The following is a 26552-nucleotide window of genomic DNA, read 5'->3' on the forward strand; positions in this document are numbered from 1 at the left end:
AGCCATGATTGATAAGGATAATGCCAAGGTGCATCTCTGTCATTGATGCATATGCAAATGTGCTCATGCATATGAATGTGGTGTCTGGGAATAAATAGTTAAAATGGGAGGAGGTTCGGATCTTGATTCATCAGTATTTGGTTTGATCGTTCCTGAGATTGACCTTTCACCTTCACACTCCTACTGTAATGTAGGCTTGACATTTACTGTAGATAATATCAATAGTTGTAAATTGGTCGATAAAATGTGTTGAAAAAATTAAATTTCAATCATTTGCTCAACATTTTGGTCCCTTTATTTGATGTAACCACATTTTTAAACAACAAAACAACCATGGCAATTTCATCACCAGATCTAAATATCACTTTGCTAGACAACATTTTATTTGAACAAATTCAAGAGAAAAAAAATGAGGAAAAACGAAATATAATATAGACAGTGGAAATATGAAAAGCAAAACAAACAACTTGCATTGACATTGACCTCTCGTCATTAGAATTCCAACACTGTTTCTCTTTGTGTTCCAGTCACCAAACGGCTGCATGTTAATAACACAACTATGCTGTGTGTTGACACAATACTTCTTCTACACCTCATACTGGAAGTCACTGTCCATGTTCAGCAAAACATTCTTCGGACAAAGCCCTGTACAATCCTGTACTAAAACTGTTCAATGGACAGAAAACCCGTGCAAAAATCCCAGGCCGGGATTCAATCCGAAACTCTCTATAGCAAGCTTGACATTTAAAGGTAGTTTCCAATTGAGCCATCTGCAGCATTTTCCTTAAATACGATTTCCGCAAACGCTGCCTTCAAAGGTAGCATTGTCGACTAGAGCGCTTTAATTGAATCCCGCCCTCAGTCAACAGTTGGATTCACAATCTCAGATGGATTCTGTTTCCATGTCTAGTGAGGATGAAGACAATCCGAAGTTCTCCAAACAGTATGCATAAGATGCATGGGCGGAGAGTAATGGCAGGACACGGTTACGGTGTCCATATTAGGACAGCCTCACAATAAGCCAAACTGCTCTTATAAAGTAGAATATGAGCGCAGAATGGACAGGGATGAAAAACAAAATAGTCTTCTTATCCAAATCCTGAGACTGGGAAACAGTAGGGTGGGGGCTGCTACGGTGCTTGACAAGCTTGAGGCGCACATTAATAGAATGTTGTCCCACTCTATCCCTAGGCTGATATGTTTCTGCACAATTTCGTTAAAATTGTATATGTTTAAAGATGTGAGTATGGCACTATCGACCAAATTAGGGGAGACTGGCGCAATTGTAAAAATGTTTGCATTTTACTCTTTTGCTCAGAGACCACTCGAAATAGGTCAATCATTTTTATTTATATTAGAAATTGACATCTGTGTCTTAATCATTCATACCATTTATATGTCTGTACATATGACTGTCAGATCACAATATTGATTGTAATCCAAAAGGTCCAGACATTACATTTGCCCTGTAATTGTAACAGTAGCTGGGGTCAAATGTAACACCTAAAAAAATAAAAAAAATAAATTCACTTAATTCATAAACATGAATGTTTTTTAAGTTATCATATTATCATAGACGTAAGTAATGATTTTTCAATAAGTATTAATATTTCTATGTATGTAACCAATAATTACAGTAACACCCGTGTTTGTGCATGGCCATTTGGTTCCTCTCAAAATATCTGAATAATATGATGGTTTCCAGATTATATCTGTTTACAATTTCTGTGGCACTCTGCAGGACCCCACGGCTATTTAAAGTTATTTGTATAATTCATACAATCTTAAAGTTAAAATCACTTGTTTTCATAATTTGGCTGCTTGGCTCAGGGTCATTTTAACACTGAATTACAATTGGCAATTGCCCCCAACCCAGCAGCCATGACAAAACCTCATGTGCCTAGTAAGAGACAACAATAGTGACATGTCATTTATGTCAATGTTTAGTCAACATATAGTGATGAAAATGATGATAGTTTGAATTATTGGACACTAATGCTAAGAGCAGTATAATAAAAATACAACTGGTGGAAAAAACGACTTTCATCCCTGAAAAAAAAACAACATTTGCCCATTTAAAAGTGAATATAGTGAGATATCTGGCTGTAACTTTTCAAGCAGACATAACATAAATGTACTGTGTGTGTTTCATCACTCCAGCTTGTTTCTGTTTGGAGAAATGCAATGTGTTACAACTGCTCCCTGTTACGATTGCCCCTAGCCTCCCCTACACGACACCATTTTAAAATGGGATTGAAGGCAAAGCAGTGCAAAATACAGTGCAAATGACAAAACACATGAATGTAAAATACGTTTAGATGAATAATGTGTCGAGCCAGCATAGAATGCCAAAGTGTTGACTGACTCTTCTCTCATTTTCATTGCAGCAAACCAGGGCCTGGATTCCCAAACACATCTTAGTCTTAAAATGCTTTTGAAAACCAGGCCCAGAATAATTCATGATTGTCTGCACAGCACAAGAGGATGAGAACATGCCACAACACCAAAAGAAACCAAGCCATTGACAGAAAATGCCACTTTGCGAATGTGAGAAAACCAGCGTGTGCACATGGATGTAAAGGAGTTGCAGGAACCACAAAATCCAAAGAATTACAAAAAATATCTGCCATTTTGTGTCTGTTAAAACAGGGGGGAAATATATAATACAGTCGAAATTAATATTCTTTAAAAAGAGATGCAAAGCCAGGTAGAGTTCAAATCTTCGCATCTTGCATTTGTCTTCGTCTGTACGGTGGTATCGGTTCTGTTTGTTAATCTGATTGTGTTGTTTTTGTGTGTTTTTTTAATCCCCATCAGCGGAAGCCATGTCGGTTTATTTTCTTGGTTTGTATTTTTACACTGAGGGAATAAAATTCAAGGCATATATCTAAAAAGGAAATGACTGTACAAGATCACATCACAGTCCAAGATGGACATTGAAGAAAGAGAATGAAAGCTGTGTCTAAAGGTTTTCATTCCATTTTTTCTTTACACAAGCAAAAGGGGTCCCGGTCTTGCAAAAGCGCACACAACCCCAGTGTGGAGGGCGTTTTTTCTTCAGTATAGAGTTTCTCACGTGTGTGTGTGTGGTCACACACACATCCGCTGCCTCGTATGGGTTGGTGTCTCTGCAGTGTCAGCACTGTGTCCCACAGACACGAGAGGCAGCGTTGCTCTCTCAGAATGAGCTAAGGGCCTCCAGAGCAACTTCATAGCAGAACTTGTACTGTTCCTAGAAAAGGGAAATAAAGACAGAGCACTAGTCAGTCATTGGCACGATTGTCATATTACCAATCTGTCTGAAATTTGACTCACTTTTTTATAATTAATTAAAAGGAAAAACAAGCAGAGATTAGTTTGATATTTGATATTTTGTTACAGCCTTATTCTAAAATTGATTAAATCAAACATATTCCTCATCAATCTACACACAATACCCAATAATGACAAAGCGAAAACAGGTTTTTAGATTTTTTCCACAAATGTATTACAAATAAAAAACAGAAACACCTTATTAACATAAGCAGTCAGACCCTTTGCTATGAGACTCAAAATTGAGTTCAAGAGCGTCCTTTTTCCATCGATCATCCTTGAGATGTTTCTACAACCTGATTGGAGTCCACCTGTGATAAATTCATCTGATTGGACATGATTTGGAAAGGCACACACCTGTCTATATAAGGTCCCGCAGTTGAGAGTGCATGTTAGACCATAAACCAAGCCATGAGATTGAAGGAATTGTCCATAGAGCTCCGAGACAGGATTGTGTCGAGGAACAGATCTGGGGAAGGGTACCAAAAACTGTCTGCAGCATTGAAGGTCCCCAAGAACACAGTGGCCTCCATCATTCTTAAATGGAATACGTTTTGAACCACCAAGACTCTTCCTACAGCTGGCCACTAAACTGAGCAATCGGGGGAGAATGGCCTTGGTCAGGGGGGTGACCAAGAACCCAATGGTCACTCTGACAGAGCTCTTGAGTTCCTCTGTGGAGATGGGAGAACCTTCCAGAAGGACAACCATCTCTGAAGCACTCCACCAATCAGGCCTTTATGGTAAAGTGGCCAGACGGAAGCACAGTAAAAGGCACATGACAGCCCGCTTGGAGTTTGTCAAAAGGCACCTAAAGGCCTCTCAGACCATGAGAAACTAAATTCTCTAGTCTGATGAAACCAAGATTCAACGCTTTGGCCTGAAAGCCAAGCGTCACATCTGGAGGGAACCTGGCACCATTCCTAAGGTGAAGCATGGGTGGTGGCAGAATCATGCTGTGGGGATGTTTTTCAGTGGCAGGGACTGTGAGACTAGTCAGGATCGAAGGAAAGATGAACGGAGTCAAGAGAGATCCTTGATGAAAACCTGCTCCAAAGCGCTCACAACCTCAAATCAAATGCAATTTTATTTGTCACATAGGCGTAAACCTTATCGTAAAATGCTTACTAATAAGCGCTTAACCAACAATGCAGTTTGAAGAAAAACAAGAGTTAAGAAAATATTTACTAAATAAACAAAAGTTACAAAAATAAAAGGCCTATAATAAAATAACAATAACAAGGCTATATACAAGGGGTACCGGTACCAAGTCAATGTGTGGTGGTACAGATTAGTCGAAGTAATATGTACATGTAAGTAGAGGTAAAGTGACTATCGTTAGATAATTAACAGTGAGTAGCAGCAGCATAAAAAAAAGGGGGGGGTATCAATGCAAATATTCCGGGTAGCCGTTTGATTAGCTGTTCAGCAGTCTTATGGCTTGAGGATAGAAGTTGTTAAAAAGCCTTTTGGACCTAGACTTGACGCTCCGGTACCGCTTGCCGGTGTCTGGAGTCTTTGGTTTTTTTTTTTATGGCCTTCCTCTGACACCGCCTGGTATAGAGGTCCTGGATGGCAGGAAGCTTGGTCCCAGTAATATACAGGGCATTACGCACTAGCTTCTGTAGTGCCTCGCGGTCGGAGGCCGAGCAGTTGCCATACCCGGCGGTGATGCAACTAGTCTGGATGCTCTCGATGGTGCAGCTGTAGAACTTTGTGAGGATCTGAGGACCTATGCCAAATCTTTTCAGTCTCCTGAGGGGGAATAGGCATTGTCATGCCCTCTTCAAGACCATCTTGGTGTGTTTGGACCATGTTTGTTTGTTTGTAATGTGGATACCATGGGACTTGAAGCTCTCAACCTGCTCCACTACAGCCCCATTCATGAGAATGGGGGTGTGCTCGGCCCTCCTTTTCCTGTAGTCCACGATCATCTCCGTAGTCTTGATCATGTTGAGCAAGAGGTTGTTATCCTGCACCAGACTGCCAGGTCTCTGACCTCCTCCCTATAGGCTGTCTCATTGTTGTTGGTGATCAGGCCTACCACCGTTGTGTCGTCTTCAAACTTAATGATGGTGTTGGAGTCATGCTTGGCCACACAGTCATGGGTGAACAGGGAGTACAGATGTGGACTATTGACACACCCCTGAGGGGCCCCCGTATTGAGGATCAGTGTGGCAGATGTGTTGTTACCTACCCTTACCACCTAGGGCTGCCCGTCAGGAAGTCCAGGAGCCAGTTGCAGAGGGAAGTGTTTAGTCCCAGGGTCCATAGCTTAGTGATAAGCTTTGAGGGTACTATGGTGTTGAACGCTGAGCTGTTGTCAATGAATAGCATTCTCACATAGGTGTTCCTTTTTCCAGTTGGGAAAGGGTAGTGTAAAGTCCAATAGAGATTGCGTCATCTGTGGATCTGTTGGGGTGGTATGCCAATTGGAGTGGGTCTAGGGTTTTTGGGAATATGGTGTTGATCTGAGCCATGACCAGCATTTAACCTCAGACCGAATTGAAGTTTCACTTTCCAACAGGACGATACTGAGCACACTTCAGGACAAGTCTCTGAATGTCCTTGAGTGGCCCAGCCAGAGCCTGGACCTGGACCTGATCGAACATCTCTGGAGAGACCTGAAAATAGCTGTGCAGCGACGCTCCCCATCCAACCTGACAAAGCTTGAAAGGATCTGCAGAGAAGAATGGGAAAAATTCCCCAAATACAGGTGCAGCGTCATACCCAAGAAGACTCAAGGCTGTAATTGCTTCCAAAGGGGCTTCAACAAAGCACTGAGTAAAAGGTCTGAATAACTATGTAAATGTCATATTCCTGTTTTAATTATTGTATACATTTGGAAAATTTTCGCTTTGTCATTTTGGGGTATTGTGTGTAGATTGATGAGGATTTAAAAAAACTATTTTAGAATAAGTCTGAATACTTTCCGAATGCACTATATATACAGTGCCAGTCAAAAGTTTGGACACAGCTACTCCAGGGTTTTTCTTTACTTTTACTATTTTCTACATTGTAGAATAATAGTGAAGACATCAAAACTAGGAAATAACACATATGGAATCATGTAGTTATCAAAAAAGTGTTCCATCAAAATATATTTTATATTTGAAAATCTTCAAAGTAGCTACCCTTTGCCTTGATAACAGCTTTGCATACTCTTGGAATTCTCTCAACCAGCTTAATGAGGTAGTCACCTGGAATGCATTTCAATTAATGGGTGTGCCTTGTTAAAAGCACATTTGTGGAATTTCTTTCCTTCTTCATGCGTTGATCAGTTGTTTTGTGACAAGGTAGGGGTGTTAAACAGAATAGATAGCCCTATTTGGTAAAAGACCAAGTCCATATTATGGCAAGAACAGCTCAAATAAGCAAAAAGAAATGTCAGTCCATCATTTCTTTAAGACATGAAGGTCAGTCAATACGGAAAATTTCAAGAACTTTTCAAGTTTCTTCAAGTGCAGTCGCAAAAACCATCAAGGCTTCAGACAAACAGGCAAGCTTACTTCACTAACAGATCAAACTAGTAACATGTTGGAGGATTTGACAACTTTAGATGCGGAGGAGACAGGAGAAATTCATGTTCATCACTCACCACCTTAGGTCATCAAATGCTCAAAGAAGATGTTTCTGCAGAAAAAAATCAATGCTAGCTAGCTAATTTTTTTCCTTGATGGACCTGTATTTACAATGTATCCAATTTCAGTTTGTGTAGTTGTTGGTTTAGCTTTCTGTAACTTTATAGCAAGTACGATCTGCATGTGTAGGGGCATATTGCGTCATGATTGCAAGATGACCCGTTATCTGGTTTTAATGTCCATTCTAGAATGCCCTTCTAGCCAATCAGAAAAGTGTATTAAACAATGCTGTGGTATAACACTAGATAAAAAAATAAAGAGAATCAAATCGTCTTTCATCAAAATTTCATGGAGTATTATGACGTTATCTTCAAAGTCACCAATAACATTTTTATTAGAGTAGTTGTCTTTTGCCCCAAAATCGACTTTAATTCTAAGCGAACAGCTGTGCCCATCCTGGGATGGATCTGTCAAATGAAGCATCTGGTTTCTGAGGCTATATGAGAAGGCGTAGAAACATCTATTAACACAACACCTGCAATAGCAAGTCATCAGCCTGAGAATGTGTGTGCGTACGTGCGTGTGCCTCTGTGGCTGTGTCTACCCGTCTGCGTATGGTCTTGAACCTGTCCAATACAGCCACAACTGTGTGTTCTGAGTGTGTGTCCTATATTGCTGATAGGTACTAATAACCCTCCTCAAGCCACCTATACAGTACCACATCACCTGTTGTGGTCAGTGTAACGTACCATAGTCTCCACCATGTTGGATTTGTTGTTCCTCAGGGTCTTGACGGTGTGGAACACATCTACAATGTTCTGTTGCTGGATCATCTCACTGATGCTGCAGATGGCACAGAAGGTACCGCTACGTCCACCACCCATCCTGTTGGAGAGAGAGGTTAAAAGATAGGTAAGGAAAGGTGGATAAATGGGCCAGAGAGAACGGTTAAAAGAGATGTAAAGAGAGGGATGAGAAAGGGGCAGAGAGAGCGAGGAAGAGGGACAGAAAGGTAGAAAAGGCCAAAGGAAGATGGCGAGAATGAGACCGAGAACAAGGTAGGGAGAGAGGTAAATGAAGAGGGAGAGAGATGAAGAGGGAGAGCAATGGAGCGGCAGGGTAAGGGACAGAAAGAGGGAATAATTAAGACAAAGAGGGGGATGAGAATGGGACAGAGAGAGCGAATACAGGCGTCCTCATGCTTCCCATCGGAAACAGTTTGTGCATATATTATGACGACGTTATGCAACGTTTTTTGTCCATTTTGGCCTTCAGCAAGGATTTCCCAGCTGTTCGTGCACACACATTTCTTTCTAGATTTTACAAAGATTTCTACAGTTTACAATTGGCTCATTCATCCCCCTCCTCTCCCCTGTAACTATTCCCCAGGTCGTTGCTGTAAATGAGAACGTGTTCTCAGTCAACTTACCTGGTAAAATAACGGTAATTTTTTTTTAAATAATAATAATAAATAAATAGATGCAAGCCGAATTTCAGAAACTAAAGTCTACGCCCCTTCGTCGGTGATTGGTCAACAGCAGAGATTCTTCAATTAAGTATTTGTTGTCAATCGACGATAGCTGACTCATTTTCCGTTTTCAGTTGAGAACGTGGGACACATTTTCAGGTGATAAATACTGCAACAAACATCCTAGTTAGATGTACAATTGCGTGACTAAGATCTCCTTAGCAAAAACGTTGAAATTAATGACAGATTCATTGAGTTATCTTAGATTAATTTGAACTATTTTGAGGAAGTGTATACTGGCTACTGCGTCTCAAGATGGACAAACAGTACTATTTCTCGTTTCTCAAGCAAATGTCAAATCAGATCACATTTTATTTGTCACATGCGCCGAATACAACAGGTGTAGGCCTTACAGTGAAATGCTTACTTACAAGCCCTTAACCAACGATGCAGTTTTAAGAAAATAACTACAAAAAAAGTTTAAAAAAAGATAAGAGATAAGAAAAACAAATAATTAAAGAGCAGCAGTAAATAACAATAGCGGGCCTATATACAAGGGGCACCGGTACAGAGTCAATGTGTCAATGTGCGGGGGCACCGGTGTCAAGGTATTTGAGATAATTATGTACATGCAGGTAGGGTTGTTAAAATGGCTATGCATAGATAATAACAGAGAGTAGCAGCAGCGTAGTGGGGGGTTGCAAATATTCTGGGTAGGCATTTGATTAGCCGTTCAGTAGTCTTATGGCTTGGAGGTAGAAACTGTTTAGAAGCCTCTTGGACCTAGGCTTGGCGCTCCGGTACCGCTTGCCGTGCGGTAGCAGAGAGAACAGTCTATGACTAGGATGGCTGGAGTCTTTGACGATTTTTAGGGCCTTCCACTGACACCGCCTGGTATAGAGGTCCTAGATGGCAGGAAGCTTGGCCCCGGTGATGTACTGGGCTGTACGCACTACCATCTGTAGTGCCTTGCGGTCGGAGGCCAAGCAGTTGCCATACCAGGCTTATGTCTTTTCAAGCAAAAGTCAAAGGTATGCGAACACTCGTTCGGTTCTCGGGTAGGCGCCAGCCAAACCAAAGAATGCAGAAAACCTTTAGGAGGACATAATTGTAAAGACAGAGGCAAAGAGAGTAAAGAAAGGGGGAGAGAGGTAAAGAAAGAGGGAGAGAGGTAAAGAAAGAGGGAGAGAGGTAAAGAAAGAGGGAGAGAGGTAAAGAAAGAGGCAGAGAGTAAAGAAGGAGGGAGAGAGTAAAGAAAGAGGGAGAGGGTAAAGAAAGAGGGAGAGGGTAAAGAAAGAGGGAGAGACTAAAGAAAGAGGGAGAGAGCAAAGAAAGAGGGAGAGAGGTAAAGAAAGAGGGAGAGAGTAAAGAAAGATGGAGAGAGTAAAGAAAGAGGGAGAGAGTACAGGAGGGAGAGGGTAAAGAAAGATGGAGAGAGTAAAGAAAGATGGAGAGAGTAAAGAAAGATGGAGAGAGTAAAGAAAGATGGAGAGAGTAAAGAAAGAGTAAGAGAGGTAAAGAAAGATAGAGAGAGTAAAGAAAGATGGAGAGAGTAAAGAAAGAGGGAGAGAGTACAGGAGGGAGAGAGTACAGGAGGGAGAGGGTAAAGAAAGATGGAGAGAGTAAAGAAAGATGGAGAGAGTAAAGAAAGATGGAGAGAGTAAAGAAAGATGGAGAGAGTAAAGAAAGATGGAGAGAGTAAAGAAAGAGTAAGAGAGGTAAAGAAAGAAGGAGAGAGTAAAGAAAGAGAGAGAGGGGTAAAGAAAGAGGGAGAGAAGGTAAAAGAGAGTGGGTAAAGAGAGTCGATCAAAATCGCCCATTGGGATGCACAAAGTTTTGATTGATGGTCAAAAAAACTATGTTGTAACAGCCCCTTTACAATATCTCTGAACCAATCGATATGATGTATTACTTTGTTGAATATATTTCATTAATGTGAGAGGTGTACCATGTACAGTATAGCAGGATGTGGGACTGTACCTGGGGCATTCATTAAAACATGGAGGAAAACCCACGAATCTAACCCAGCAGCAAAACTACCGTAGCCCATCTCCTATCCAATCCACATAGACTGAGCTTAAGCCCATGTGTGTATTACGAAGTCCATATTAGGGCAGCCTCAAGCCCCTGCATCCCCTGCGTACAATATTCTGCATGCCTTACCACTCAAACAGTCGGACCATTAATGATGAAAATACTCTCTAACAATTCTCTAACCATTTGGTTTCAACTAGAACCCGTGTGATACATAAAACCTAAAACACGAGAGAGAGGAGGGAGGGGCATTTGGAAAAGATGAGAAATGCTTGACCACTCAACCAAACTCGGCCCAATCTCTGAAAAGTAGTACTGAAGAGTCTTGAAGGGACTCATTGCCGCCCACTGAAGTATTTCCTCCAACATGTTCAAGGTAATGCACATTATGAAACCATCTCGCTAAATGAGAGAAGGTACCCTATTACCATTATGGTTATCAGAGGAGGCGGAATTAGGGTCTGCGCCAGTCTGGCTGACGTGACTCAAGTAGTCAGTGAGGGCGAGCTGACTCACTGGCGTGGATAGGAGGCCGTTGTACAAACAGTATTCGCACAGAAATGTGCTCCTGAATGTGTTGAGCTTTGATTGGTTCCCTCAAACTTTTATTTATTTCCTGGGGCACCTAAAATGCTCTAATGCTTCTGGCTATGAGACAAGTCATAATTACAGTGTCCATATTAGCACCAGTGTTGGGGTCGTTACATTTAAAAAAAAATATATATATATATATTACCTATTACTCGTTACTTCTTTATTACTTTATTTATGACTCCCTGGGAAAAGCAATGAGTTACACAAATATTACTTTTGTTATATGACTTTTGTGTTCAACCCCAAAGCATTGCGCATCCTCACTCAATGCAAACGTTGTCAACGTTGCGTTATGTAGGCCTAAACACCAGTGGATAAGGGCAGCATTTCCTCGACTACATACCCAGCAACAAGCTTGTTCAGCTCTCCCCGGGTTACAGCCTGTGCTCCTGAATGATTGAAATCAAGCCTTGGTTGTTTTGGATGAGGTAGACAAGCGTGTTACTTTGGCAGATGCTTCAAGAGATTGGATGCTGAGTTTCTAGCGGTGGAGATGTGTCTCTTACCTGGGCACAGTTTACATTTGACACTTATACTCTTGTCATTTTGTCCACCTACCATATCAAAATAAAGGGGGTCAGTGGCGGTCGGTGCTGTTTAAGATGAGGGAGGACGATTATATTTTCGGGGAGCATGGCCTTATTGCTATTACAACATTCATTCATATCCCATTCACCCAGTTCAATGTAACATTGATATGATTAGGCTACTACATGATACTACAATTTTCACTGTACCCATCATGGGGTTGCTACAACCTAGCCTATGAATGAAAGTTTACAACGTAGGTGCACACAGGTCGAGATAATTTTGAGTAATCAAGGTGACAGACAGTGTCCATATAGCCAACAAACTATTATGGTCCAAACACACCAAGACAGTCGTGAAGATGGCACGACAACGCCTATTCCCCCTCAGAAGACTGAAAAGATTTGGCATGGGTCCTCAGCTCCTCAAAAAAGTTCTATGGCTGCACCACCGAGAGCACCCTGACGGGATGCAACACCCGCTGGTATGGCAACTGCTCGGCCTCAGACCGCAAGGCGCTACATAAGGTAGTGCGTACTGCCCTGTACATCACTGGGGCCAAGCTTCCTGTCATCCATGACCTCTATACCAGGCGGTGTCAGAGGAAGGCCCCAAAAATTGCCAAAGACCCCAACCACCCTAGTCATACACTGTTCTCTCTGCTTTTGCAGGGCAAGCAGTACCGGAGCGCCACATCTAGGTCCGAAAGGCTTCTTAACAGCTTCTATCCCCAAGCCATAAGACTGCAGAACAGTTAATCAAATGGCTACGCGGACTATTTGCATTGACCCACCCCTTTTTTACGCTGTTACTCACTGTTTATTATCCATTATATATGCAGTCACTTTACCCCTATCTACATGTACATATTACCTCAATTACCTCTACTAACCTCCCGCACATTGACTCGGTACCGGTACCCCATGTATATAACCTCTTTATTGTTATTTTATTGTTGCTCTTTTATTTTTTACTTCAGTTTATTTTATTTACTAAATATTATTATTAACTCTTATTTCTCTTGACTGCATTGTTGGTTAAGGGCTTGTAAGTAAGCATTTCATGGTAAGGTCTACACCTGTTGTGTTCAGCACATGTGACAACTAAGATTTGATATGACACATTCAATACCGCCTTGCGCACTGATCCCTGCATCTAGCTGATCTAAGGTGTAATCATTAGTCTAGCAGACAAATTCAGGTATGCTTATCCCTGTTTCGTTCCGTTTGCTTCCGTTTATCCTATTGGGCTATTAGCCAATACAAATGTATTGAATAACAGATTCACTACATGGGGGGAAAGATCAGAAAAAGACAGGAATCATCCCGCTAGCCATGATTGGCTGAAATAATGGATGGGCTGGACATGCCGGGAAAATAGTTTGGATTGTTCTGCCATGTAACATGCTTCTGTCTGTAACATGATCTGCTCAGTATGTGTTGAAGTCCTTTCTGCCATGCCAATTTTTAAAGATATAATGTTAACCATTGCGAACTACAAAAGTTTTGCTACTTTTCTCAACAACATTGATGGCCTGAATTTAGCAGACGCTATCGACAGATCAGTTGGAAAAAGTGATGGGCTACTTTCGGCACACACCACGGTCAGTGTGAACAAGAGTGACTTTACACAACACTGACAAACAAGATGTAGCTACAAACAAAACGTTAAATAGTTGTTAAATGGTTCCAGTCTGCCGTCAAGTGTGCATCCATGTATGCGGGTAAGAGTCTAGCTACATTTTCAGATTTTATATGTTTCTAATTTAGTTAGAAATTCGTTTTTATTTCAAGTTAAAGAATACTGTTAACTATCTGGCTGACGTTAGTTATACTTCCGGAAGGTTCTCCCATCTCCACAGAGGAAGTCCGGAGCTCTGTCAGAGTGACCATCCGGTTCTTGGTCACCTCCCATACCAAGGCCATTCTCCCCTGATTGTTAGCAGAGAGTCATGGCGGTTCCACGCTTCTTCCATTTAAGAATGATGGAGGCCACTCTGTTCTTGGGGACCTTCAAATTCTGCAGACATTTTTTTGGTACCCTTGCCCGGATCTGTGCCTCGACACAATCCTGTCTCGGAGCTCTATGGACAATTCCTTCAATCTCATGGCTTGGTTTTTGGTCTGACATGCACTGTCAACTGCGGGACCTTATATAGACAGGTGTGTCCCTTTCCAAATCATGTCCAATCAATTGAATTTACCACAGGTGGACACCAATCAAGTTGTAGAAATATCTCAAGGATGATCAGTGGAATCAGGATGCACCTGAGCTCAATTTCGAGTCTCATAGGAAAGGGTCTGAATACATATGTAAGTAAGGTATTTAAGTTTTTCATTTTTAACAAATTTATAAAAATGTCTAAAAACCTGTTTTCGCTTTGTCATTATGGGGTATTGAGTAGATTGATGAGGAAAACAATGAATTTAATCATTTTAAGAATAAGGCTGTTACGTAACAAAATGTGGGAAAAATCAAGGATACTTTCCGAATGCACTGCATATTACTCATTACCGAAAAAATTTATATTATTACTGTAACGCGTTACCCACAACACAAATTAGGACAGCCTCAATCTCAGCAGAACTATTTTCATACTGTAGATGATATCTGATATTATCTCTGTTCTGTCACGAAAGGCACCATATGCAGGTGTTTCTATGTGTTTGCCTTCAATGTAGATTCATTTGGATACTTCAGATTTCTTGGATAAGGTGATTTTAGAGCCCCATGCAACATGAGTAAGACTATAAATGCGCATGTAGCTCTAACTTGCCTAGACACTTTGTTTTCATCCCCTTCGGCATGAATGTGAATGAATGTGTGCAAAACCAATATACATATACAAACAGGCACACGCATGTACGCACACACGCACTCACACATTGTTGCAGGAAGTCCGGTTAGTATGTAGCAGTAAAGTAACAGCCAAGCTAAGCGGTAACACCATAGCGATGCGAAAAATCTATGGCTACCTGATTAGAATAGCATCACTGAACTGTTACAAAAGTGGTTTTGTTCGGTATTTTGGGCTGTGGGGAGAGGAATCAAACAACCAGGACTCATCAGTGTTATCGTTGGGCCTGCTCTTTGAAATCAGTCCCCACTATGGATTGTCTTACTTCCTCATTTTAAGTTTAATTCCCTCAAGTCTAATAGCATCCATAGCTAGTGACAATGAGAATGGGAGAGGTGCTGTTTGCTTGTCTATAGCTGACAATGCTGTTAGATTGGTTAATTTATTTGGGTAATGAACAAAATGTTTAATACTGATACTAAAACTAACCAAATACATGCATCTTTAATGTCACTGCAGTAATTTATATAAATGGGTGAAAATAAATGGATTCAAATAATTATAACACGACTATGTATTCAAACACAAAATAAGACAGACACAAAATTGGGAGGGACTTAATATCAGACTTTTCCTTTTAAAAGACAAGTCAAATCAAATGTTATTAGTCACATCTGCCGAATAACACAGGTGTAGACCTTACCGTGAAATGCTTACTTACAAGCCCTTAACCAACAACGCAGTTTGAAGAAAAACAAGATTTATCAAAACATTTACTAAATAAACTAAAATTACAAAAATAAAAGAGCAACAATAAAATAACAATAACGAGGCTATATACAGGGGGTACCGGTACCTAGTCAATGTGCAGGGTACAGGTTAGTCAAAGTACTATGTACATGTATGAAGGATTGAAGTACTATGCATAGATAATAAACAGTGAGTAGCAACAGCATAAAAAAAGGAGGCGGGGGCATAGCAAATTGTCCGGGTAGCCATTTGATTAGCTGCTCAGCAGTCTTATGGCTTGGGAATAGAAACTGTTAAGAAGCCTTTTGGACCTAGACTTGGTGCTTCGGTACCGCTTGCCGTGCAGAAGTCTATGAATATGGTGGCTGGAGCCTTTGGCAATTTTTAGGGCCTTCCTCTGACATCGCCTGGTATAGAGGTCCTGGATGGACGGAAGCTTGGCCCCAGTGATGTACTGGGCCATACGCACTACCTTCTGTAGCGCCTTGCGGTCTGAGGCCGAGCAGTTGCCATACCAAGTGGTGATGCAACCAGTTAAGATGCTCTCGATGGTGCAGTTGTAGAACTTTTTGAGGATCTGAGGACCCATGCCAAATCTTTTCAGTCTCCTGAGGGGGAATAGCTGTTGTCGTGCCCTCTTCACAACTGTCTTGGTGTGTTCGGACCATGTTCGTTTGTTTGTGATGTGGACACCATGTGTATTTAAGCTTTCAACCTGCTCCACTACAGCCCCATTGATGAGAATGGAGGCGAGCTCGGCCCTCCTTTTCCTGTAGTCCATGATCATCTCCTTTGTATTAATCACATTGAGGGAGAGGTTGTTGTTTGGGCACAGACTGCCAGGTCTCTGACCACCTCCCTATATGCTGTATCATAGTTGTTCGGTGATCAAGCCTGTTGTATCGTCTTCAAACTTAGTGATTGTGATGGAGTTGTGCTTTTCCACGTAGTCTTGGGTGAACAGGGAGTACAGGAGGGGACTAAGTAGCCCCGATGTTGAGGATCAGCGTGGCAGATGTGTTGTTGCCTACCCTTACCACCTGCGGGCGGCCCGTCGGGAAGTCCAGGATCCAGTTGCAGAGGTAGGTGTTTAGTCCCAGGGTCCTTAGCTTAGTGATTCACTTTTATGGCAATTTTGTGTTGAATGCTGAGCTGTAGTCAATGAATATTCTCAATAATGTTTTCCCTATGTCCAGGTGAGAAAGGGTAGTGTGGAGTGCAATAGAGATTGCGTAATCTGTAGATCTGTTGGGGCGGTATGCAAATGAGGGTGGGTCTAGGGTTTCTGGGATGATGGTGTTGATGTGAGCCATGATCAGCCTTTCAAAGCACTTCATGGCTACATACGTGAGTGCTACGGGTCGGTAGTCATTTAGGCAAGTTACCTTGGTGTTCTTGGGCAAAGACACCACGGTGGTCTGCTTAAAACATGTTGGTATTACAGACTTTGACAGGGAGAGATTGAAAATGTCAGTGATTACACTTAAAGAGGGTCCGCGCATGCTCAGAGTACACGTCCTGGTAATCCTTCTGGCCCTGCGGCCTTGTGAATGTTGATCTGTATAAAGGTCTTACTCACATCGGCTACAAAGAGTGTGATCACACAGTTGTCCGAAACAGCTGGTGCTCTCATGCAATGCTTCAGTGTTGCTTGCCTCGAAGCGAGCATTGAAGTCATTTAGCTTGTCTGGATGGCTCGTGTCACTGGGCAGCTTACGGCTGGGTTTCCTTTGTAGTCCGTAATCATTTGCAAGCCCTGCTACATCCGATGAGTATCGGAGCTGTTTTAGTAGGATTCAATCTTAGTCCTGTATTGACACGTTGTCTGTTTGATGGTTTGTCAGAGGGCATAGAGGGATTTCTTATAAATGTCCGGGTTAGAGCCCTGCTCCATGAAAGCGCCAGCTCTACCCTTTAGCTCAGTGTGGATGTTGCCTGTAATCCATGGCTTCTTGTTGGAGTAAGTACGTACGGTCACTGTGGGGACAACGTCGTCGATGCACTTATTGACGCGACATACAGTGGTGCTTATCTGAAAAAGACCCACACAGTTCCATACCTTTCAATGGTTCCACAAATGTTTTACATCAGTGCACACTGATAGCAGAGCGGTGAATTTGAGCTGAGGCCATTCATTTAATTAGATATCGGTGGGGCTTGATAAACCCTTTGTCATGGCGAGTGGCACAAACTGGAATATAACCTGGAGTGATGATTCTCACTAACCTCTTTTTGTCACTGACTCTTATCACTTCATCAGTTCAAGTACATCTCATCTCTCTCACGTGCCACAGACCATGGACCTTGTGGATTTGTCTTTTGCGTTGTCAATACCTATTATTTCCATGGTGACTTTTAAAAGCAATCTCTCACCACAACAGAAATAGTGTGGTTGAGAGTCATAGGAAATTCTCAAAGGACTTTCCATCCTCTGTATATACTCTAGAACAGCCATACTCAACTGGCGGATCGCGGTCTTAATCCGGGGCTCCCGACTTAAAAAACGTTTTGTCCGTGGGATTCAGTCAGGTTTTTAACTTAATGCTGCCTGAGAGTTGTAATAGTAGAACGCACGATGTACAATTTCGAAATTTGGTAGTGCATGGGCTGTTTTCCCCTCGCAATGTCCTTCACTGACAGACCTTAGAGAGCTATTCTTAACCTGCGATGTCCAGTTGATTAACTGCTGGCCATGTTAGCTAGATGGGTAAATTAGGCGAACTAGCTATCTAAATATTGTAGTTATCATGGCCAGATTATGTTTCCATGGGCTTCGATCCCCAGGGGGAACTCATTGATTTTGTTGTGTCACTCAGGTATCAAAACACACAGAAGACGTGGCAAAATGTGTAAAATTGCAGGAACTTAGCTTGAAAACTGCTCCATTTTCTCTCTGCCCGATGGCAAAATGTGTAGAGTTTGAGGAAATTAGCTTTAAAACTGCTTGTTTTTCTCTCTGCCCGATGGCAAAATGTGTAGAATTTGAAGAAATTAGCTTTAAAACTGCTCCATTTTCTCTCCGCCCGATGGCAAAATGTGTAGAAATTGGCTTTAAAACGGCAACATTTTCCCTCCGCCAACAAGAGTGGTTGGAACAGTTTGAACAGTTTGGGGTCACATTGGTCGAGGTTTGTTACTATGCCGATAACCTTTGCCATCTAGGAAATATGTGTGACCAGACCTTCTCAAATAGTAGTTGAGTACCGCTGCTCTAGAAGGAAACAGCACTGTGGAAGCGAGCCGTGGTAAATACATTCATAAAGCACATTCCCTATTGTCTTACTGTCTGAGAGTATAGTGTTGTATATGAGTATGGCCAGACAGAATATACAGATCATTTTTTCTACCACTAACTTCACTCATTTAGCAGCAGAATTTGAATTAATTCCAGCATTTGATTTTTAATCGTTTCTACCCCTCCACATCCTGTCTGGTTTAAACGTCCTCGTATACAATGTCCCTGTATACAAATTCCATGGCCAAGTGACTATCCACGCATGGACACTGTATGAGTAAAGAACTGTGTTCTGATATGGATACCGTATGGAAATACAACTTCCATGGAAGTGTGATTGTCCTAATATGGACACCATATCAGCATACAAATACCATGGACATGACTGTTCTACTATGGACAACCGTATGAGTTTACAACTTCCATGGACGTGTGAATCTGATATCGACACCATAATACAAAGACTGAACTTCATTTGAGCCAGGCCCTCAGCTACTCACAGGCAGTGGACCACGGTGCGTCCGTCTCCCCCGTCGTACTGCTCCTGCCACTTGGCCAGACGTCTCACCAGCTGCAAGATGGAGCGCTTGGACAGGGGTGTGTCCCGATAGGCCGGCCAGCCGATGAACTGGAAATGCTGCACCAAACGGTAGCCATCCTGGGGCTGCCAAAGAATCATAAATGAATGCCATTATCAACATCATCATCATCAACGTTGTTGTGGTCAACATCATCATCATGGACAACATCACAGATAGTATCCTCATCATCCTTAGCACAATCATCAACCCCTAGCAAGCTAATCTTCCTCCTCATTATAACCATGATCAAAATTGGTAGATGGACTCCGGCAATTTGAAGGGGGATCAAGTTTACCTCTGTGTCCACTGCAAATATAAACGACTCAGCCACTCAAGTCATTAATTAACTGCTGACGCACTGAGCACCTCATCAGAAGCACATCTATTCCCAGTGTATTTGGACTCAGCTTTGCTTCCCTTAGCCAGAGGAGAGCCAACAAGCCAACGACTGGCAACCACAACAAAGACGTCATCTGGCTCCAGGCCCAAGCTGGGAACAAGGGAGAGACTCATTTTGTCGTACAGGAGCCGTGTCATGTGCCTCTCGCGGTGGCGATGGAACCATTTCATGGTAAATTGGAGACGCCACCGCTGTGGCTTTTTTGCACCATCACGGAGCTAAGCGTCGATTAGCTGGCTGGCGAAGCATGCCGTCTCCGCTGGTTAAAGTGGGGAGCCGTGAGCAAGCAAGAGGGAGAGGAGAGAGAAAGGAGTAAGCGAGTGCCATAAACACAGTGATTCACGTGGCAGTGATTTAAGGTGTCTAATGAGTATTAGTGTAAATAAAGCTCCTCATATGGAACCAGTCTGAACCAGCAATTGCGCTGCCAGGCTTGGCCTGTCTGTTAGCGCCATCCCCATTGGCAGGGCTCACAGCAGAGTCTAAATGTTTACGGGACGATTGTGCACATGTATCAGACCCAGGTTCAGATACTATTTGAAATCTTTCACATGCTTTGAGCATTTGCTTTAGCCTGCCTGGAGTGCCAAATTGATATGGTGTTCACTTTTGGGGCTATTCTATTTGCTCCATTTTGCCCGGCAAGCTCATTCAAACACAGCTGGAGTATTAGAAATGGTTTAGAATAGTTTCTTAACCCAGGTCTGACATGGGTATGTGGTGTGCATGGCACAAGCAATTAGGTTGACATTTGAAGGAGTCTAACTGACAAGACAGTGTCCTAGCGGTATATCGTAGTGGAGTGTTGTAGAAGTGGAGGCAAGACAAATGTACAGTAGTACATCTGGCATCTGAGCATCTGTTTATTTTTTATGCTGGTCTGTGACCTATGGGATGTAATACAGTTCGTGACCTATGAGAGAAAACGAGCAGAGCCATATAAAGTCCTACAGCCATAGATTCTAGTTTATCTGACTGTGATAATAATAAGTCACCTATACAGTGTTACCCATTCATTTTAAAACCGGGTTTGCCACCGTACTTTCTATATTGTGATACAGACCCTGGCCATGTTGCAGATCCTGAAGATGCGATTGATGATGTCTTCATCGATGTCGGCTGAGATGAACTCCACCTGGACGGGGCCGTAGCAGCAGGAGCTCTTCTCGGGCCAGTACTGCATGCAAAGCTAGGGAGAAAAGAGGGAGTTAGCCATAGAAATCTAATTATTTCTTTCTGCTTTATACATTTAATATGGCCGCCGGTGCACCCATCACAGAAAATGTACTTGACTGGGAATGTCCGTGCTAGTAATTCTATTTATATGGCATGAGCCTTGCTACATCACATGCTGTTGTGGACACTGTTGTTGACATAGAGTATTCTACCCATTGGAAAGCACTGAAAACGTTAAATAAACTACACGTTGCTTTGGCCAGTTGATCAAAACCATCTTCAACTCACCATTATTGACTTCAAATGCAAGGTCATACAAGTACGAGAAAAAGAAAAACATTGCTAACATGCTCGGTGGAATCAATGGAAGGTTATGTGCACACGCAGGAAAAGCCTTGACCATATTAGCCTCTGCACGGTACACCTACAGCTAAGGGCCATGATGGGCTATCCTCCAGTCTAGTACTTTCGAAAGGTTCCAACCTCTTAAAAACGAGTTCACCCTCACGTCTATAGGCCTTTGCTGGGCTTCAATCTAGGTGTCTGTCTGAGGGTTCTGGCACCTATGTCGGATAGTTAAACCCCTGGTGGAGAAAAAAGCAGCTTATCCTGCCCTATAAAACTGTGTGTGTGAGACCCGGAGGAGGAGGTGACAATGGAGGAATGAGAGAGATAGATCGAGATGAACAGAGAGCAACAGAGCCTGTGTAAGACCCCCACGGCAGACCGATAGTCAAAGAGATAAGCAAAGGCACTGTGGGTGTGTATGTGTCTACGTGTGTGCATGCGTATGTTTACGTGCACATATATGTGTGTGCGCACATGCCTGTGTGTATGCGAACCCAGAGGGTGAACAATACACACCTGCGCTGCATCCATCTCGTTGAGCATGACTATCGAGGAGCAGTTGTAGTCGAAGACCAGCCTCCAGAAGTCGGCGGCCGTGTTGGGCAGCGGGTGCTGGGTTACGATGAAGGCTGCTGGCTGTTTATGGCTCTGGGAAAAAAATCATTAACACAGCACTTCAGCCCTCAGTAGAGAAGGAGAGAGAGAAAGAGAGAGGGACTCCAATGCCTGATCAACTCGTGGCGAAGGACAAAGAGCCAAACCAGGCGGACTCCCACGGACAGTGTTAACCTTGCGCCGTAATGCATTGACAAGAGAAATCCAGCTACAGATCATTATGCTGCTGCCAGGCAGGCCGGGTCTGGGAAAGGCACCGCTGGCTTTATTTAACTCCACCTCTGTGCTTGTTATTGTCTGCCGTTGTTGTCTTATCAGGATCTATGTCAGTGGAGGCTCCCCAGAGGAGGAAGGGTAGGACCATCCTCCTATCAAATTATTATAATTTTTTTTATCGAAACATTTCAACAAATTATCCTTTTTAGATAAAACTTTACTAAATATATTCACATGACACCAAATAATTGACTAAAACACACTGTTTTGCAATGAAGTAGCCTCAGCAGAACTCTGTAGAGTAGCACCATGGCGTAACTTCTGTCCTCCTCTGGGTACATTGACTTCAATACAAAACCTAGGAGGCTCATAGTTCTCACCCCCTTCCATAGACTTACACAGTAATTATGACAACTTCCAGAGGATGTCCTCCATCCTATCAGAGCTCTTGTAGCATGAACTGACCAGTTGTCCACTCAATAAAAGGATTAGAGAATGAATCTACTACTGAAAGCCTAAGCTAGAGCTAGCTAGCACTGCAGTGCATAAAATGTGGTGAGTAGTTGACTCAAAGAGAGAGATAGACAACAGTTGAACAAATGTATTTCTTCCAAAATTATTAAGAAGCAAGAGAGAGAGAACTAGCTATATTTTGTTGTATATTTAATTTAAAAAATAATCATCCTCCCTCATCTTAAATGGCACTGATCTGTGTGTATAGATCTGCTATGAGAGCCTATGAGGCTGCCTCACAGTCATCATTTACCACAGTGCTATGGCTTAATGGTGTGTTGGATAATGATCCGTTGTTAAATGATGTTGTTTGTTATCTTTTGTATTGCACTATGACATTTAATTGTTAAACCCAGTTTCTGCCTCCGCATATCCCCACAACAAATGCAATAAACATAAAATCCCTATACTAAGTCAGAACACAACAGTACAAAAGCATATCTCAAACTAACTGATCTGTGTCTGCCAGTTTGGATGACTTCTTCAGCCAAGCTAAAGCCAATGGTTAAACCCTACTTGGGAGTCTGCAAATAGCGTTTTAGATCTTTGAGCGTTTGTTTGAGTCCGGCTACAGACTGACAGATTGGGAGGGTTTGCACCTTGGGACAATACCAGTGGTTGAGAGAGAGAGAACAACAGACACAGAGAGACAGAGACAGAGACAGAGACAGAGAGACAGAGAGACAGAGAGACAGAGAGACAGAGAGACAGAGAGCGAGAGAGACAGAGAGCGAGAGAGAGAGAGAGAGAGAGCGAGAGAGAGAGAGAGAGAGAGAGAGAGAGCGAAAGAGCGCGAGAGAGAGATTAACTTACGTCCATGAGGGCAGCGTTGATGTAGTTACTGGACTCTCCATCCACAGAGATGAGGAAAGGCAGGCAGCGATCCACAGACAGGACGTCCATGCTGCGGTTCTTGTCGTGGTTCCGGGGGAGCAGTCCCACGCTACAGTCTTCAGGCCTCACCCGGGGAGTCACGATGTTCAGAGTCTGGAGAGCGAAGATGTTATTTTTACAATTATTTGTCAGGTCTTAACAAGTTTTTTTTTTTTTTTTTTTTTTTTTTTAAACCTACATTGAAAACCTACAGCAAGAGTTGCTGACTATTTTCATCTTCGACACGTGAACTTTTTGTAACCTACTGGGTATTAACTTCCAACCCGAGATGTTCGCAAGACACAATACTATAATACAATATTCTTCGAAGCTAAAGCATATAGGCATTACATTAGTCTCTTGGAACTAACACAAGTATTCAGGTATCAGGTTTTTCCCTCCGCTAGCGTTATTCACCAAACCACCTCCTCTGCAAGACTCACAATGACATAGCCCTGAATCAACTGCCCAGACTAGTAGTGGAGAACGAATTGGTAAGTAAATAAGCCCACGAAAGCAAATAATCTGCCCCTATTTTCTTTGATTTCCATATTCCAACATAACAGCATTACCGGTAGTCGGTGCCTTCAACAAGTGCAAACACTTCACTGAAGCAAAGGCTGCAGATGACTTATGTATGAGGGAGAATGAGGGATATTGAGATTGGGAGAGAGATATGCATCATACATTATGAGACAGATCACAGATCGGAGACCTGTGCTTGATATAGTGATGGGATATTCATCTCAGAGAGAATACGGAGCACGAGTGCTTAGCTGCCGAGTTCATACTGCCTCCTGACGGTAACTACAAAGCCTTGTTCTTGGAGAATGAAAATGTCACCCATTTTAGGAGGAAAAGAGGACAGACAGACAGACAGACAGACAGACACAGGCAGGCAGGCAGGCAGGCAGGCAGGCAGAAGTGGAGAGTGCTAACCTGAAACTCATCCTTAATTTGGCTAGAGTTGGTCTGTGGGTCCAGTCTGATAATGTTGTAGTATATGGCTCTGAATTCACAGACTGGGATGGCTGTGTTTCCACACAGGCAGGCTTCCAGGATGGCATCGTGGACAAAGACATACTGCTCCTGGGGTAGGACACAACACATAACACGTGAGATGACATAAAATAAGATGAGATGACAAAAGAGGTTAATGTATTTCTAACCTTTAGGTCAACATCCACACACAAAAGGCCACTTTATTTACAACACTTCAACCACTAGTTGGACCCTATTCATTAGACTCAATCCACATGTACTGTTGAAATGTTTCGAGGACAGAGCAGAACATACAGGTAACGAGTCCAACGCTGACTGTTTGTACACTGATATACAAAACCATAATTAGTTGTCGGCAACACTTTATATTAAGTTGCCACTATTATTATGCGACTGCACAGTAATAACTATAGTACCAACATAGTAGTTACATAGGTATTACTATGTAATTGGGTTGTAGCGGTATTAGTTAGAACACAATTGGATGACTGAGTAATTACACATCCACTTGATGAAGGTTATTCCACATAAGTCATTACTGATGTTACACATTTTCTTGTTACACTACGCAACTAATGTTTTGTAACTACATGTTTGATATTAACATGGTAATTCACAGGTGACTAACTCAAACCAAAATCTGACATAGTTACATGTAACTACATGGTGCCATGACCATCAAATCCAACAGTAAAACCAGGGTTGCTCTGATGATGTAAATAGACTAGGACCTGGAAGCACACCCTGCGACTAACTACTGGTTATTTTAGATGAGTTAATTTCTGTGTTATTACCTGGCTCAAAGGGTATACTGAATCAAGTGTCAAGTAAGAACAATGTAGTTACATACGATATACTTATTTAAGCAGTAAGGCTCGAGGCGGTGTGGTATGGTGCCTTCGGAAAGTATTCAGACCCCTTGACTTTTTCACATTTTGTTACGTTACAGCCTAATTCTAAAATGTATTAAATACATTAAAAAAAAAGGAATCTACACACAATACACCATAATGACAAAGCAAAAACAGGTTTTTATCTGAAAATGTATTCAAAATAAAAACCAGAAATACCTTATTTACATAAGTATTCATACCCTTTGCTACGAGATTCATCCTGTTTCAAATGATCATCCTTGAGCTGTTTCTACAACTTGATTGGAGTCTAACCTGTGGTAAATTCTATTGATTGGACATGATATGGAAAGGCACACCACTATATAAGTTCCCACAGTTGACAGTGCATGTCAGAGCAAAAACCAAGCCATGAGGTCGAAGGCATTGTCCGTAGAGCTTCGAGACAGCATCGTGTCGAGGGACTGATCTGGGGACGGGTACCAATAAATTGATGCAGCATTTAAGGTCCCCAAGAACACAGTGGCCTCCATCATTTTTAAATGGAAGAAGTTTAGAACCACCAACACTCTTCCTAGAGCTGGCCGCCTGGCCAAACTGAGCGATCAGGGGAGAAGGGCCTCGGTCAGATAGGTGACCAAATACAAGATGGTCACTGACAGAGCTCTAGAGTTCCTATATGAAGATGGGAGAACCTTCCAGAAGGACAACCATCTCTGCAGCACTCCACCAATCAGGCCTTTATGGTAGAGTGGCAAGACGGAAGCCACTCCTCAGTAAAAGGCACATGACGGCCCGCGTGGAGTTTGCAAAAAGGCACGTAAAGACTCTCAGACCATGAGAAACAAGATTGTCTGGTATGATGAAACCAGGATTGAACTTTTTGGCCTGAATGCCAAGCATCATGTCTGGAAGAACCCTGGCACCATCCCTACGGTGAAGCATGGTGGTGGCAGCATCATGCTGTGGGGATGTTTTTCAGTGGCAGGGACTGTGAGACTAGTCAGGATCGAGGCAAAGATGAACGGAGCAAAGTACAGAGAGATCCTTGATGAAAACGAGCTCCATAGTGCTCAGGTCCTCAGACTGGGGCAAAGGTTCATCTTCCAACAGGAAACAACCCTAAGCACACAGCCAAGACGATGCAGGAGTGGCTTCGAGACAAGTCTCTGAATGTCCTTGAGTGGCCCAGCGAGAGCCCAGACTTGAACCCAATCAAACATCTCTGTAGAGACCTGAAATTAGCTGTGCAGTGACGCTCCCCATCCAACCTGACAGAGCTTGAGATCATCTGCAGAGAAGAATGGGAGAAACTCCCCAAATACAGGTGTGCCAAGCTTGTAGTGTCATACCCAAGAAGAATCAATGCTGTAATCGCTGCCAAATGTGCTTCAACAACGTACTCTTTTTACTTTGTCATTATGGGTTATTGTGTGTAGATTGATGAGGGAATTGTTTTTTAAATTAATTTTAGAACAAGGCTGTAATGTAACAAAATGTGGAAAAAGTCAAGGGATCTGAATACTCTCTGAAGTCATTGTACATATAAAACACAGAAAAATCACATTTTTAACTGCACTGGGCCTTTAAGCCAGGTCATAGAAATAAACTAATTGAAAATGAATGGTAGTTAATGACAGGGTGTGCCTTGTTACAATTATTGTTACCAGGTCCTAAC

The 26552-nt window shown here is 42.4% G+C and overlaps 1 protein-coding gene across 17 annotated transcripts in view; it reads right to left on the reverse strand.

Moving 5' to 3' along the window:
- Positions 1 to 272: 272 nt before the first annotated feature.
- Positions 273 to 26552, reverse strand: part of LOC129814814 (receptor-type tyrosine-protein phosphatase T) — a 561458-nt gene continuing 535178 nt past the window's right edge. For all 17 annotated transcript variants that reach the window (XM_055867855.1, XM_055867868.1, XM_055867867.1 and 14 more), the window contains 7 exons: positions 23961 to 24110; positions 22962 to 23135; positions 21321 to 21452; positions 20344 to 20469; positions 18800 to 18963; positions 7643 to 7778; positions 273 to 3232 (listed from right to left, as the gene is read on the reverse strand). In XM_055867855.1, coding sequence (XP_055723830.1) covers positions 3179 to 3232; positions 7643 to 7778; positions 18800 to 18963; positions 20344 to 20469; positions 21321 to 21452; positions 22962 to 23135; positions 23961 to 24110 — 936 coding nt within the window. In that variant the 3' untranslated portion in view covers positions 273 to 3178. The remainder of the gene's footprint in view (positions 3233 to 7642; positions 7779 to 18799; positions 18964 to 20343; positions 20470 to 21320; positions 21453 to 22961; positions 23136 to 23960; positions 24111 to 26552) is intronic.

This window comes from Salvelinus fontinalis, chromosome 18 (genome assembly GCF_029448725.1).
Source record: "Salvelinus fontinalis isolate EN_2023a chromosome 18, ASM2944872v1, whole genome shotgun sequence".
NCBI classification, from domain to species: Eukaryota; Metazoa; Chordata; class Actinopteri; order Salmoniformes; family Salmonidae; genus Salvelinus; species Salvelinus fontinalis.